This window comes from Oncorhynchus clarkii, chromosome 1 (assembly GCF_045791955.1).
Source record: "Oncorhynchus clarkii lewisi isolate Uvic-CL-2024 chromosome 1, UVic_Ocla_1.0, whole genome shotgun sequence".
NCBI lineage: Eukaryota > Metazoa > Chordata > Actinopteri > Salmoniformes > Salmonidae > Oncorhynchus > Oncorhynchus clarkii.
In genome coordinates, this window is record NC_092147.1 from 31832603 (window position 1) to 31848990 (window position 16388).

At 40.8% G+C, this 16388-nt stretch overlaps 1 protein-coding gene across 1 annotated transcript in view; it reads left to right on the forward strand.

Annotated features, from left to right (window-relative positions):
* LOC139405866 (semaphorin-3D-like) overlaps positions 1-16388 on the forward strand; it is a 69714-nt gene that overhangs the window by 14223 nt on the left and 39103 nt on the right. The window contains exons 3-7 of the mRNA XM_071148306.1: positions 7087-7247; positions 13001-13063; positions 13191-13310; positions 13409-13502; positions 14203-14331. Of these exons, the coding sequence (XP_071004407.1) occupies positions 7087-7247; positions 13001-13063; positions 13191-13310; positions 13409-13502; positions 14203-14331 (567 nt within the window). The remainder of the gene's footprint in view (positions 1-7086; positions 7248-13000; positions 13064-13190; positions 13311-13408; positions 13503-14202; positions 14332-16388) is intronic.

The following is a 16388-nucleotide window of genomic DNA, read 5'->3' on the forward strand; positions in this document are numbered from 1 at the left end:
GTTTGAAGGGTCTGTCCACCAATTTGGTGCCTTTTGACTAGTGTAACATGGTAAAAAAAAAAAAACTATGGTAAATGCCTATTAAGTGCCAAATAAAGTACCAGGGTTGACCGCACCAGGGTTGACCGTAACGGGGTTGACCGTAACAGTGTTGACGATTTCGTCTTAAATCAGCCGTGGATGCCTTTGTAACAGAGGGATTGGAAGCTTTTTCTGTCCATTTTGAATTGTGAACAACATGTCTAGCCTGTCTATCTATGGGTAACAGAGTTGACATGTCATGCTCAACCCACTCACCACCACAAAACACCAGAAAATTGCCAAAAAGAGTAAAACCAGCTCACCTGCTTTTACACTATGATTTGACTATTAGATGTAAAATAGTTTCACCATAGTAAAATGAGAGATCAGTTCATGTAACAGGGTTGACCTTAAAATGAGGAACAGTTATTTTATCCTTAAAATAAATCCCTAATCAAAGTAAATAAATACTAATCTTTAGAAATTACTTTGTCAATGCAACAAAATAAGGGCTTTACAATGATGGTGAAAACCTGGAGAAATGTTGCTGTTAAGTGGGTTAAAATCTTCCTAGAAGTCGCAGAGGATTCACAGAGGGTACATGTCAAAATGCTGCATGTTGGCACAATTTTCCTTGTGGTCTATATTAAAGGACACTTCATTCAATATAACAGGCTTTTAAAATGCAATATTTGTGCACAATTTCTACTTAAAAATGCAAAAGGTAATAATTTTGTGAAACGACCCACAATTGTTAACAGAACACACACACGTACCAATACACACACCAATAAACAATCACTTGGCCGCTGTGTTAAAACATATGAGGTGTGAAAGATCGCTTGGAAACAGAGAGAGCTATGTGGGGTGGTCCATACTGTAGGTACTAAAGGGAGAGTGTAGGGTTGGGTTGTATTTGTCAGGCTGTAAAACTACAATAACTGTAGTCTTTTCAGCCTCAACATTGGCTTTAGTCTCTACAGTAAGGAAAATCTCTTTTACACCCTGTTACCATGTTAAATCTATGAAGCATTTATAGTGGTGATGATGGATAGGTAAACAATTAATTTGTTTTAAATACACATGTGCTTTATAGAGTTCTATATTTCTTACAAATACACAATGAGTATGTAGCTCAGTATTTTTTGCCTCTCAGAACTGCCTGAATTTGTCTGGGAAGGGACTCCACAATGTGTCGTAAGCATTCCTCAGGGATGCTGGCCCATATTGACTCCAATGCTTCCCACATTTGTATCAAGTCGGCTGGATGTCCTTTGGGTGGTGGACCATTATTGATACACACAGAAAACTGTTCTGCGTGAAAAACCCAGATACGTTGCAGTTCTTGACACAAACCGGTGCGCCTGGCATCTACTACCATACCTCGTTCAAAGGCACTTAAATATTTTGTTGTTATGCAATTTAGCAGACGCTTTTATCCCCAAAATCATTTTTATGTGTGCATACATTTTACGAATGGGTAGCCCCAGGAAACGAATACACAATCCTGGCATTACAAGCACTTTTCTCTTTCGACTGAGCAATACAGGACCACAATGGGTCTGGCTGTGTGGTAGCTGTGGTCCTCTGTGTGTGTCAGTGTGTTTAGTGTTGTGTAAACTAGAGGCTGTGTTTGTTTTTAAGCCCTACTGGGTCTCTAAAAACCCATTCTACTCCGTAGCAAAAAATGACTCAAACTCTAACACAAACACTACAATAACACAAACACACTAACCACCCATAAGAACCTCATTACAAGCTTTAGTCTGACTGTAACCCCCAAAACTCCTACTTCAACCCTGACCACCAAACCCTGATCTAACTATTAACACCTAAACCCTCACCCCAACAAAGTCACCAGTCACTAGTTCACATTCAGTACTCCATGGGTGGGCGACTAGATGAGGCCACGGGACAATGTTTGTTGGAGCGAATGGTCGGAAAATTATACTACTAAATTCTACACTGCAAAATTATCACAACTAAGCCCAAACATAGATTGTATTTAAAACAAACACTCGTTTGATACCTTGATTGCATTGAGCACAATCACATCTCTTTTTTTGTGGTAATACTTGGGAACACATTTTTTGCTGAATTCCTGGTGATTTTACAGTCTTTCTTGACCAAAACCCCTTTTTTACTAAAAACCTTGTGGGGGCAAAAAATATATATTACAGGCCGGTCTTTGCCAACCCCTGCACTACTGTAACCCAGATACAAACCCCCGCATCCCAATTGCAACCTTGGACTCACCCCCTAACCCCAACCCTTTTCCCTGGCCAAGTCTCCTGTAGACCCAGCATCGCTGAAAATAGAAGCTCATTTACATGTTGTTATTTTACAACATAAATACATTGTAGTACATAAATAGTTTTAGAAATAATAACTTCCTGAAACACTCTATTTATTTAGCAATTTGTCCTGTAGAAATATGCAGGTTCAGCTCTGCAGATTGCCTTGTTTCATGCCAATTGAATTCTTGAGCCTTAGATCTCAGCAAAACTCAAATATTCAGAATGTTGTCAGATCAGGCTCTGAGAGTGTATTATGAAATCCATCAAAGAAAAATTGTCCCTGACTGAAATTACACTTAAAAAATAACATCATCCCCTCTGAAAATACAGTTGGCAAAGTCGAACTCTACTGAAGTCAATCATCTCCGATTGAACAAACTCCTCCAAAACATCTTCATCCCTGCTTCAAACAACATCATCTCTTTATGATCACACACTTCAAATACACACATCATCCCTGGCTGAATGAACTGGAGTTCAGAAAGCGCATTCGCAGTGTACTTTCCTCTCAATAACCACCAGGCAACGTTTGTCCTTTGATTCCTTCAGAGGTGAAAGAGTTCCGAATTGTTCAAAAGGGAGAACAATCAACATTCAAGATTCACTGATATACCAGCCCTAGCTCTAGCCTGAAACCTCTCTCAGGGTCTTGGTGGATCAATCCATAACATGTATGGTTACAGTATGGCTCCCGTCCAATCACACGCAGCTAAATTATCCTAATGTAATCTAAATATTATCACAGCAGACTGTGTTTAGTTGTTGTTTTTGTGTGTGTTTTCAAAAATCTGTCATGGGGATGAGCTGTGAAGACAGTTTGAGGGTACATGTGTTGCTGTCGTACTAGTGGCCCCTTGCCATGTAACTACGGGGAGTTGGGCCATAATGTATTTTTTTATGACATTTTTTATTTCACCTTTATTTAACCAGGTAGGCCAGTTGAGAACAAATTCTCATTTACAACTGTGACCTGGCCAAGATAAAGAAAAGCAGTGCGACACAAACAACAACACAGAGTTACACATGGAGTAAAACAAATGTACAGTCAATAACACAATAGAGAAAATCTATATACAGTTTTTGAAAATGAGGTAAGGTAAGGGACGAAATATATACGAAGAAAAAAAACGACAAGACAAAGACAAAGATGTCTGAACTGCTACGCCATCCTCGATAATATGATAATATTATCCAAGACAGGGTTCCCCAAACTCGGTCCTGGGGTCCCCCCCTGAGTACACATGTGTTTTTGTGCCCCAGCACTACACAACAGATTCAAATAAAGCTTGATGATGAGATGGTTATTTGAATCAGCTGTGTAGTGCTAGTGTAAACAACTAAATGTGAAGCAAGGAGTTTGGGAAATCCTGTATTAGGACATTTTGTCTTGTGATAATAATAGAGGCATATATTCCACAGAGTTAATCTGACTGGCCCTCCCACTTTAAACTCATGTAAATCAAGTTTTCCATAACCCACATGCTGATCTAGATCCAGACAAGCAGTTTACTTTATAACCCTGAATTATATGTAACTGTAAATCCATGTTCTCTCCATCTCTCTTTGCCAGGGAAACACTTCCATGTCTTACATCTTTCCAAGCTGATTCAGGTCGATAGCGCTGTGATATTATGAGTTAGTTATGACATTCCAATGTCATTCTGTTTTACATGACAGTAATTAAGTTTGACTGAAGATCTCAGTGTTTTAACTCTGTTATCTAATAAACTTGAGATCAAAACTATAATGTATTTCCCGGCAGGATATTCATCTGTATAGCATACGCAGAAACATATTTCTCTGTCACTGTTGATTCCCATCCTCGGAGAATAGGGTGGGGAGGAGAGGAAGCCTCTTAGTCACCATATTGTGAACACGCCCTGGGCTGTGGCGCTGTAGCCGTCACACGCACAACCGCTACACATGCACACAGACAGTCCGTCAGTAGGGTTATCTTAAGGCCTGATGCTAGCAAGTGGCCGATGTGAAATGCTATCTAACTCAAATAAACCAGTAGAACTCCATGGGGATCAGGATTTGCTGAACGGTGCCTGTGGAGAGACTGCAGAGAAAGGGGGAGGTGTCATGGCTGGAGCTCAGCGATAAGCTAAGTGCTAACAGTGAGGCTAAGCTGGGCCTATCCCTGGGATCCTAATGCTGTGTGTTTACTGAGCAAATGACAGAGTTAACCAAGGGCTAGCACGGCTAAGCTCTCTGTAGGTTTAGTGTGGAAAGGGCATAGTGGCTCTGCGTGTATGTGCGGGTACGTGTGTGTGTGTTTCTGCGAAAGAGAGAGCGAGAGAACGAGAGAGAAAGGTGAGTGCGTCGGGGTGATGTGTGTGTAAGAAGAGGTATTAGGGGGCAAGGGAGGGGTCTAAAAGTTCAAATATTGGTAGTGAGTAACGTCGCTAAGCATTCACACCCTCAGGCTAATCACAGTGTCAAACCTCTCAGAGTGACCCCCCCACACACCCAGATCTCTGGAGTCACCAGCCTTCATTCATCCAGCATAGAAACATAAAGTCAACATCACCTCAATTTGGGGAGTTTGGGGTGAGGGAAGGTGTGTGTGTCTGTGTGTGTGTGTGTGTGTGTGCTTGAATCTGGGTTGTCAAGTGAAGTAAAGTACCATATTAGCTACAGTGTTTTTGGGAAACCCCACCCAGATCAATTACCCTGAACAAGAAAAGTACTTTCCTCCCAAGTATGATTTCATACAGCCTGGTCTCATTGACGAGACTAATATTAGTATGATATGTTACATTTGGTTACAAAATACAGAAGGTTACATTAGGCATTAAGGCAAAAAGCAATGGGGGATGGTTGGGTGGTTGTATAACATGAACGTCTAACAACCCAAAGGTTGCGTGTTCGAAAATCGAACAACTTCAGCATTTTAACAACTTTGCAACTACTAAGCAACTCTTCCCCTAACCCTTAACTCTAACATATCATACATATTGCAATTTCATAACATACTGTATCATAGGAAATGGATAATATACATCCACAAATACATTTTTATTTAACTAGGCAAGTCAGTTAAGAACAAATTCTTATTTACAATGACGGCCTACCGAGGAACAGTGGGTTAACTGCCTTGTTCAGGGGCAGAACAACATATTTTTACCTTGTCAGTAGAATAGCCTTACTCCAGAGCTCAGTGAATTTCAACGTGGCACCGTCATAGGATGCCACCTTTCCAACAAGTCAGTTTGTCAAATGTCTGCCCTACTAGAGCTGCCCCGGTCAACTGTAAGTGCTGTTATTGTGAAGTGGAAACATCTAGGAGCAACAACAGCTCAGCCAAGTAGTGGTAGGCCACATGTGCTGAAGTGCGTAGGGTGTAAAAATCCTCAGTTGCAACACTTACTACCAAGTTCCAAACTGCCTCTGGCTGAAGCGCGTAGCGTGTAAAAATCCTTGGTTGCAACACTCACTACCGAGTTCCAAACTGCCTCTGGAAGCAACGTCGGCACAAGAACTGTTCGTCGGGAGCTTCATGAAATGGGTTTCCATTGCCAAGCAGCTCCACACAAGCCTAAGATCAAGAGGTGCAATGCCAAGCGTCGGCTGGAGTGTAAACCTCTCCGCCACTGGACTCTTGAGCAGTGGAAACGCGGTCTCTGGCGTGATGAATCATGCTTCACCATCTGGCAGTCCAACGAACTTGAAGGATACCAGGAGAACTCTACCCGCCCGAATGCATAGTGCCAACTGTAAATGTTTGTTGGAGGAATAATGGTCTTGTATGTGGTGCATAACATCATGTTTCTAACTGCATTTGACCTATGGGGAGATTAGATAGGTTAGAGACAGGTGAATGGATATGGTGAAGACATGCATACATACCTCTCACTGGTCTGTCTCTGAAGCTCCGCTCTCACTCTAGAAGAATGTATTCATGGATGAGCAGGAGATATTCAGGAGTGGAGGGCAGGCATTGATGTGCATGGTTTAATATATGTTTGTATGAGAGCTATTCAGAAGGCTTCCCCCCCTGGAACCCAAACTGTCATTTTGGTCAGGGTCTAATCTAAACCTAGTCTTGACAGACATGTGACATCAGTTTAACCGTCTGGAGATTTAGTGAAGATGATGGATGATGTATACTGTAGGTATGGATATGTTGGGGTGACAGGGATCTGTTACAATGGTGATGGTGGGTTATTGATAATGATGCAGGTATGTCGGCGACTGAGGACAAACCCACTCTTCTCCATCTACAGCCAGTCAGTAACACTGTGGGTCGAGGTCGGTTTATCCTGGTGTCTTTAACACTTTCACTGTCTGAAGATAAAACCCACTGTAATATCTCATTATGCCCTTATTGTAATGTGAGTGTAGCGTGCCCATGCATTCGCTTCTCTTTCTGTCAGTCTGCACTCTGACGTCTCTGTGTGTTTGTAGGAGAGGTGATGAGCAATGACCATTACTCTCTCTCTCTCACGCACACATGTACACACACACGCATGCATGCACGCACAGAAGGATTTTCACTCTCTTCGCTCAGTTAAGGTGTTGAACAGTGAGACAGTTTCAGCTCATGCCAAGACACGCAGGCATCCATGACCTGTTTCTAGACAACCTGTCTCTGTCTAGAAAAAGTATCTCCAAACTATGCTTATAGTGTCCAGGTTCATTAATATAAGTGTATTCTATTAAGTCTTGATGAACCAAACCAACCTTTTTCCATGCCACAGAATATGTGTATGAAAGTCTGTATGCATTCCTGTGTGTGTTTTGACTCTCTCTCTCTCTCTCTCAGAGCTGGTCCAGAGTGGTAGTGTATCAGTGTTCCTGAGTCCTACTGATGGTCTCCATTCCCACTCTGTGTTGTTGGATGAGGAGAGAGGCAGGCTGCTGCTGGGAACCAGAGACTCAGTTTACCTACTGGACCCTGACCACCTCAGTAGAGCCCCCAGGAAGGTATGCTACACCTATATAATATCTAAGCCAACACAGTATAATTTGGCCTGATTGTGCAAAAAAGGGTATGAGCTGGACCTATAGGAGACAGTATAGTATCTCTCTCCAGCAGAAGGAAGGAAAGCCCTGGGCAGAACTCAAGTCTTAACAGCTGACTAGCTATAACCCCATGCAGACACAAACTGCCACACCTCAGACATGCACACTCACGCAGGAAATCACCCAACTCTCTCCAATAGGCTCGGCTACATTGCCTATAGGTTGGAAGTATACACCCCCTTGAACTTTTTTCACATTTTGTGTCGTTAAAAAGTGGGATGGAAAAAGATTTCATTGTATTTTTTTTTCATTGATCTACACAGAATATTCCATAATGTCAAAGGGATTAACATAATTTTGGAATGGCTACCACTTCCTCTATCCCCCATACATACAACATCTGTAATGTCCCTTAGTCAAGTATTGAATGTCAAGCACAGATTCAACTACATAGATGGACAGTGATTGGTAACAAGAACAAATCAGACACTGAATATCTCTTTAATATCTCTTTAAGCATGGTCGTTAATAATTGAACATTTCTGTCTAGCCATGATCCCCAACACCTTGACAGAGATGAACGAATTGTGAAAATAATAATGACTAACATTACACAATACAGGTGTGCAATGCTCTTATTAGACTTACCCAAGAGGACTCCACTGTAATCGCTGCTAAAGGTTTTTCTTATTGACTCAGGGGGGCGAATATTTAACTAATCAATGTATATTAGTGTTTTAGTTTTCATTCATCTTTAAAACATGTTAAAAATGTTCTTCCACTTTGACATTAAAGAGCATTTTGTGTAGATTGTTGACAAAAAAAATGGCAATTAAATCCATTTGAATCCCACTTTGTAACTCCGAGGGAAATCCAAGGGAAGTGTAGACTTTCTATAGATTTAGTTTCCCATCCTTATATCTGAGCCAACCCTATGGGTTCGTAGCCTCAACCCCGCAGCACACACACACACACACACACACACACACACACACACACACACACACACACACACCAATTGATTAATGGACTGCTGAATGTATATTTGTTTTCTCTTGCTTGGTCTGCTCTTTTCAGCATTATGCCCATCTCTGATAAGCTTTCCAAGAAAGGGCTGAAAATAGCCCATATTAATATATGTAGCCTTAGAAATAAGATTCATGAAATCAATAACTTGCTAACATCAGATAACATTCATATATTAGCCATTTTTTATTTTTTTTTATTTTACCTTTATTTAACCAGGCAAGTCAGTTAAGAACAAATTCTTATTTTCAATGACGGCCTGGGAACAGTGGGTTAACTGCCTGTTCAGGGGCAGAACGACAGATTTGTACCTTGTCAGCTCGGGGGTTTGAACTCGCAACCTTCCGGTTACTAGTCCAACGCTCTAACCACTAGGCTACCCTGCCGCCCCATTTCTGAGACTCAGATAATTAATTTGATGATACATCAGTATCAATACAAGGATATAACATCTGTAGAAGAGACAGAAATGCTTATGGGGGAGGAGTTGATGTATCTATTCAGAGCCATATCCCTGTAATGCTTAGAAAATATTTTATGTCAAGTGTTACTGAAGTGGTTGCAGGTTCATTTGGCACATCTAAAGTATTTTCTTTTAGGGTGATGCTATAGGCCACCAATTACTAACAGTCAGTATCTAAATAGTATGTGTGAAATTCTTTATAGTGTATGTGATGTAAACTGAGAGGTCTACTTTCCTGGGGACCTGAATATTGACTGGTTTTCATCAAGCTGTCCACTCAAGAGGAAGCTTCTCACTGTAACCAGTGCCTGTAATCTGGTTCAGGTTATTAATCAACCTACCAGGGTGTTTACAAACACTACAGGAAAAATATAATCCACATCAGATCCACGTCAGATGGCTTATTCATCACAAAACCATTTGATGTTACCAATTATTTTAATTTAATTGGCAACGTGCGCAAACGTAGGCAGGAAATGCCAACAATTGAACAGTGAGAAATTGTATTCATGCAACAACAAAAAAATAATGAAAGAAAGGCAGTGCAAGTTTGAACAGAGTGGCACATTTAATTGTAATCAGAGGGCTGATATAAATACTATGCATGCCAGTCTCTCTTGGATAAGAGTTGAGGAGAGACTGACTGCATCACTTCTTCTTTTTATAAGAAACATTAATGTGTTAATTAACGTCTTTTGCATAGTCAAGTTAGACACAGCTCTGACACACACACTTATCCCACCAGACATGCCACCAGGGGTCTTTTCACAGTCCCCAAATCTAGAACATTTGGGGACTTCAAGAAAGTGTCTGGTATTATATAGAGCCCTTATTGCATGGAACTTCCTTCCATCTCATATTGCTCAGATAAACAGCAAACATGGTTTAAAAAAACAGATAAAGCAACACCTCGTGGCACAACGCCTCTCCCCTATTTGACCTAGATAGTTTTTGTGTATGCATTGATCTCTAGGCTACATGTGCCTTTTTAAAAATGGATGTAGTTCTGTTCTTGAGCTGTTCTTGTCTAATGATGTTCTGTATTATGTCATTCTGTATTGTGTTTCATGTTTTGTGTGGACTCCTGGAACAGGAGCTGCTGATTTTGTAACAGCTAATGGGGATCCTAATAAAATGCCAAATACCAACTTTAAGTAGTCATTTAAACCTGACTGTGCTTGTGCTACATATCTTCCACATGACTACTGACACAGCCATGTGGAGTGGATCTGTGAGGAATGCAGCGTAATCAGTGGTGTATTGTAGTAGTGGGCAGAGTTTGTAGAGTGGATGGAATTAGCACCAGTCAATTAACACAGTGCTCTGTCTCTGTCTATCAGGCTGTCTACCTGCTGACCTTGACTTTGACCTAGACCGCACACACGCGCACACACACACACACACACACACACACACACACACACACACACATAGCTGCAAATAGGACACATATACTCAGTACAAAACATTAAGAACACCTACTCTTTCTGTGACAGACTGACCAGGTGAATCCAGTTAAACTATGATCCCTTATTGATGTTACTTGTTAAATCCACTTCAATCAGTGTAGATGAAGGGGAGGAGACAGGTTAAAGAAGGATTTTTAATCCTTGAGACAATTGAGACATGGATCATGTGCAATTCAGGGAGTGAATGGCAAGACAAATAATTTAAGTGCCTTTGAACTGGGTATGATAGTAGGTGTCAGGCACACCGGTTTGTGTCAAAAGCTGCAATGCTGCTGCTGGGTTTTTCACGCTCGACAGTTCCCCGTGTTTGTCAAGAATTGTCCACCAGCCAAAGGACATCCAGCCAACTTGACACAACTGTGGGAAGCTTTGGAGTCAACATGGGCCAGCATCCCTGTGGAACACTTTCGACACCTTGTAGACTCCATGCCCCTACGAATTTAGGCTGGTCTGAGGTCAAAGTGGAGGGTGAAACTAAATATTATGCTCCTAATGTTTGGTATACTCTGCTTAGATGTGCTGTAGTAGAGGTGAGTGTTTGTTTATGCAGCTGTGCTTGATCCCTGCGCCAGACCGAGTCAAGCTTCTTTGATCTTTATCGGGATGTTGTAAGTCTGAGTGCTGCTCTCTATCTGTTGATTTCTGGTCATTGATACTGATACTGGCCAGATAGTTAGACTAGATTGTTCTGCGTTAGAGCTGTGTGAATGTGAGTGTACGAAACATTAAGAACACCCTGCTCTTTCCATGACATGGACTGACCAGATGAATCCAGGTAAAATATATGATCACTTATTGATGTCACTTGCCCCGACTATTTGAGGCTGTTCTGAGGTCAAAATATTTGGTATACTCAGTATAGAGCTAGGAATAAGATAGACAGAACATTAGACACACTCAGACAACACACAGAGTGCACATTTACAGGTGTGTCTCATTTTCCTTAGTCTGCAACACATCTTACTGTCCTATTTCAGCTGGTAAGAACATGGTATTTACAACTATGACTACATTGAATTTGCACTATGGGTACAATGGAATTCAACATAATCCTTACTTACCTGCGACAAAGTGGTACCTTCTGCAAAAATTGTAGCTATTGCAATGAATTCCAAAGTTATCAACAAGTAACCACATGATATGCCGAGTTCTAAGTGAATACCAGGTACATTGCAGATTGTGAAGTCAAGTGTGACCCAATCCTCCCGCTGTGAAACTAATGCATTGATTGATTGTTGGTATAGGATTTATGTTACTGGGTTTCTCAAATCCAGCTCAAGACAAAATCCTCTCTTGCCCAGACCTGAAATGTACTATACTGTACTGTAATGTGCCGTAAGACTTGTATGAATTCCATGGAGCGAGGCAATATTATGGAATCCTATTTCGCTAACGTAAGTGCGTGTATGTGTGGGGGGGGGTGTGTGGAGTCTGTGTAACCCCAGTGATGTCGCTCCTTGGTAGCGGGTTAGGGGTGAACGTGCTAAGAAGATACACCAGTTATAACACTTGTATGAACATCAGCTACATACAGTATACATACAGTACAAGGGACACAGAACATTATCCCCCTTAACTTATTTGGGGCCGGTGGGATGCTAGCGTCCCAACTGGCCAACGTCCGGTGAAATTGCAGAGCGCCAAATTCAAAAAAAATTCTATAAATATTTAACTCATGGAATCACACATGCAATACATCAAATTAAAGCTTAACGTGTTGTTAATCCAGCCACAGTGTCAGATTTCAAAAAGGCTTTATGGCGTAAGCAAACCATGCGATTATCTGAGGACAGCGATCAGCAGACAAAACATTACAAACAGTTCGCAGCCATGTAGATTAGTCACGAAAGTCAGAAATAGCAATAAAATGAATCACTTACCTTTGATCTTTGTATGGTTGCTCTCACGGGACTCTCACTTACACAATAAATGTTTGTTTTGTTCGATAAATTCCCTCTTTATATCTAAAAACCTCCATTTTGTTGACACGTTTTGTTCAGTAATCCAATGTTGCAAATGCGGTCACAATGGGCAGACGAAAATTCCAAATAGTGTCCGTAAAGTTCGTAGAAACATGTTAAACGATGTTTCTAATCAATCCTCAGGTTGTTTTTAGCCTAAATAATCAATAATATTTCAACCGGACAATAGCGTCGTCATTATAAAAGAAAAACAAAGACGAACCATCTCACTATCCACTGACTAAATGTTATCATTCTCACTCATTTTTCAGAATAAAAGCCTGAAACAATGTCTAAAGACTGTTCACATCTAGTAGAAGCCATTGGCAAGGCAATCCGGTTCATAACCCTTTACATGATGGATAGGGTTTCAAAGGAAAAACACCCTTTCAAAATAATGGCACTTCCTGGATGGACATTCCTCAGGTTTTCACCTGCCATATAAGTTCTGATATACTCACAGACATTATTCTGACAGTTTTGGAAACTTTAGAGTGTGTTCTATCCAAATCTAACAATTATATGCATATCCTATCTTCTGGGCCTGAGAAACAGGCAGTTTACTTTGGGCACGTTTTTCATCCAGAGGGGAGAATAGTGCCCCCTACCCTAGTGAGGTTAAGATCACTGTTAGGACAGGCTGACTCCTGTCTGATTGACATACGTTTCCTGTCAGGGTTTTGTACGTAATGCTTTGTTCTTATGTCTTGAGTTGTGTGGTTCTGATGCAGGATCAGTGGTATTGTTTGTGGTGTGTTGTCTGTCATGTAAACCTCCCTTTCCATCTATTCCTAGATCAGCTGGCCAGCCCCCAGAGACAGAGTTGAGATGTGTAAACTGGCCGGCAAGAGTGCTCATGTGAGTACAATCTGGAAAAAGCCTGAAGCCTTGTTTAATTCACATTGACAATAAAATCACTGTTCGGGTAAAAAATGACATTCCAAAAATATCTTACTCTTCTTGGTTCCTTTCTTCTTACTCTCAGTTGGAGTGTGGCAATTTTGTGCGTGTGCTCCACAACTATAACCACACCCATCTGTACGCCTGTGGGACAGGAGCCTTCCACCCCATTTGTGCCTTCATTGAGATCTCAGGACGCAGAGAGGTAGAGTCGGGGAGAACACACACACTCACACACACAGCACACACTGCTTACTTACACAGTCTTTCTCTCTTTCTCACTCTCTCTCTCTTTCTCTTAAGGAGGGTGTGTTCCAGTTGTTGTCCGGTACAGTGGAGTCTGGGAGGCTGAAATGTCCTTACGACCCCAGGCAACCTTTCACCTCTGTACTCACAGGTCAGACTACGCCCCATCATAATGTTATCTTCTTACTAACCTAGACCTACTGACAGCAACTCAGCCCCACCCTGACACCATTCTACACTCACATTCAGCCCTAACACCTTCTCTCTCATGTCCTGGTGTTCAAAACCCCTCTACAATAAAAAAGGAAAGCCCTCTTGTAGGGAGAATTCTGTCTGAATGTAATAAACAATTATACTTGGCATGGAACTATAAACACTCACATAGTATCCCCCTCAAGATTCTCTCTGCTATCCCCTGTGTGTGTGTGTGTGTGTGTGTGTGTGTGTGTGTGTGTGTGTGTGTGTGTGTGTGTGTGTGTGTGTGTGTGTGTGTGTGTGTGTTTGTGTGTTGGTGTGTGGTGTGTGTGTTGTTATGATGAGGTAAGAAAGACATTGTCATCTACTAAGCCAACTCCTAAGTTATTAGAAATATTTTTGTCAAGGCTAGATTCATTGAAACATATTTGCTCAGCATATCGTCTTTCAGAAATCTGGTTTTGCCAAAGAATGTCATATCACTGAAAGCATGACGCACATTTTAGAGCGATTGACTAATTGTTTTTGCTCAGGTTTGCTTTCTTCCTTTTTATCTGAGTTGATCTGGTTACTCTAATAGGTTCACATTTACAGTTTTACTTGACCCCATCATCATTGGTACAGGCCTAACCCTCCTTTTGTCTGATTGGTTGCAGATCAATTCCTGTATGCGGGCACAGCATCAGACTTCCTGGGTAAAGACACAACTTTCACCCGCTCCCTGGGCCCGCCCCCTGACCAGCACTATATACGCACTGAGATCTCAGAGGACTACTGGATCAATGGTACACACACACACACACACACACACACACATACACACATTGAAAATACTTCATTTGAATACACAAATAGCATTACATCATAAAGGATTCAAACATTTCAAAGGTCGTTGAAGATGCACTATGCAGTGCATAGTAGTAGTTTGCCTAATTTCCAGTGATGTGACAAAATAAGCAAGTATAGTGTAGAGAATCATTTTACCATCTAAACCGCTGTGAAATGTTTTCCAAAACCAAAAATATATATTTTCAGCTGTTTGAAACTAGCGTACAAAACCAAAAGTAAAAAACGCAAAAACTCAACTTCAGAATTGTAGGCATAGAAAAAGATGCACATAGAACCGATCTACCACTTCTTAGACTTGCTTTCAATGACAAAGACAGATCTATAACTCAAATTTCTATGTGAATTTGGTCGGGTCGCCCAAAAAGTTACATATTGCAGCTTTATTAAGGAAACAAAAAGCACCTTCTCCTCCACACTTTCTCCTGCCCATAACTGTTGAGACAGTACCTAGCCAGTTGATTTGCTCTACCCTTAAGCAGGCCTGCAATCTGAAGGCCACGTACCATAAGCGTATGTGGCCGAGACTGCCAAATAGCAATGCCACCAACTAGCATTTGTATCCCAGGTTGTCCAAGCATGATATTAGGAGCTGGTAATTAAAGGTGCTACACATAGTTTTTTTTTGCATTTTTGCATTGTAATTTAAGAAAATGTCCATAATATATCTGCAGTAATAGTGGAATGATAGTGTTTCACAGTATTACTTACCCACCAGTGTTGTGATTGGCTGTGATATTCGCCTATTGATTTCTCCCACCGGGCAGGCATCTGCTGTCAAAAAAAGCTGTTTTGACTTTGTGGTTCTGTTATCTCGTGGATATCAGGGCAAGTGGCCAATGTAGATATCACTATCTCATTTCCTGGTTGCTAATATTCTACACTGTTCACTCCAATTGTAGTTTATGTGAGAAAACATCACAAGGCCTTACTTTGATGGCCTAATTTTACCCTAACTCAGTGGTGTTATGAAAATCCTGGTTTACAGGCCACATCAGGCCTGCAAGTCACATTAAGCTGGCATGCAAAGTGATGTGTAAATCCTATTGGAATCCAGCCTGAATTAGGATATCCGACAGTTTATTCACCCATAACCTGCATTCAGAATGACTGTCAGGGTTAGGAAAATTGATAAGAAGGCTATCTAAACCATTTAAACTGGAACAACCATTTCAGGAACTAACACAATAAATATAACTAACCGATTGGATTAGTTTAGAAAAATGTATGTTATTTATATTTGTGTTGCATAACATTTATCAATCAATCAATCAATCAATCAATCAATCAATCCAAAAGCACAGATATTTAAAACTTCTCAAAAGAAAATTGGCCTGCACTAGAGCATGCTAGAAAATATGGTAATGATGGGTGTAGTTTTGATGGGACTGTTTTACTCTCTACAGTGTAAAACAATAACTCTGGTTATTAACACCAACACTGGGGGTTATTTTACACTCTTATAGAGTGATATTAACTGCTGAATCAACACTAGAAATGTTACATTGGACAATTTGCTGTGCACACACACAACATACACACAAACACACACATACATGTTGTAGAGCTGTAAATTATCAAATCAAATCAAATCAAATTTTATTTGTCACATACACATGGTTAGCAGATGTTAATGCGAGTGTAGCGAAATGCTTGTGCTTCTAGTTCCGACAATGCAGTAATAACAAGTAATCTAACTAACAATTCCAAAACTACTGTCTTGTACACAGTGTAAGGGGATAAAGAATATGTACATAAGGATATATGAATGAGTGATGGTACAGAGCAGCATAGGCAAGATACAGTAGATGGTATCGGGTACAGTATGTACAAATGAGATGAGTATGTAAACAAAGTGGCATAGTATAGTATAAAGTGGCTAGTGATACATGTATTACATAAGGATACCGTCGATGATATAGAGTACAGTATATACGTATGCGTATGAGATGAATAATGTAGGGTAAGTAACATTTATATAAGGTAGCATTGTTTA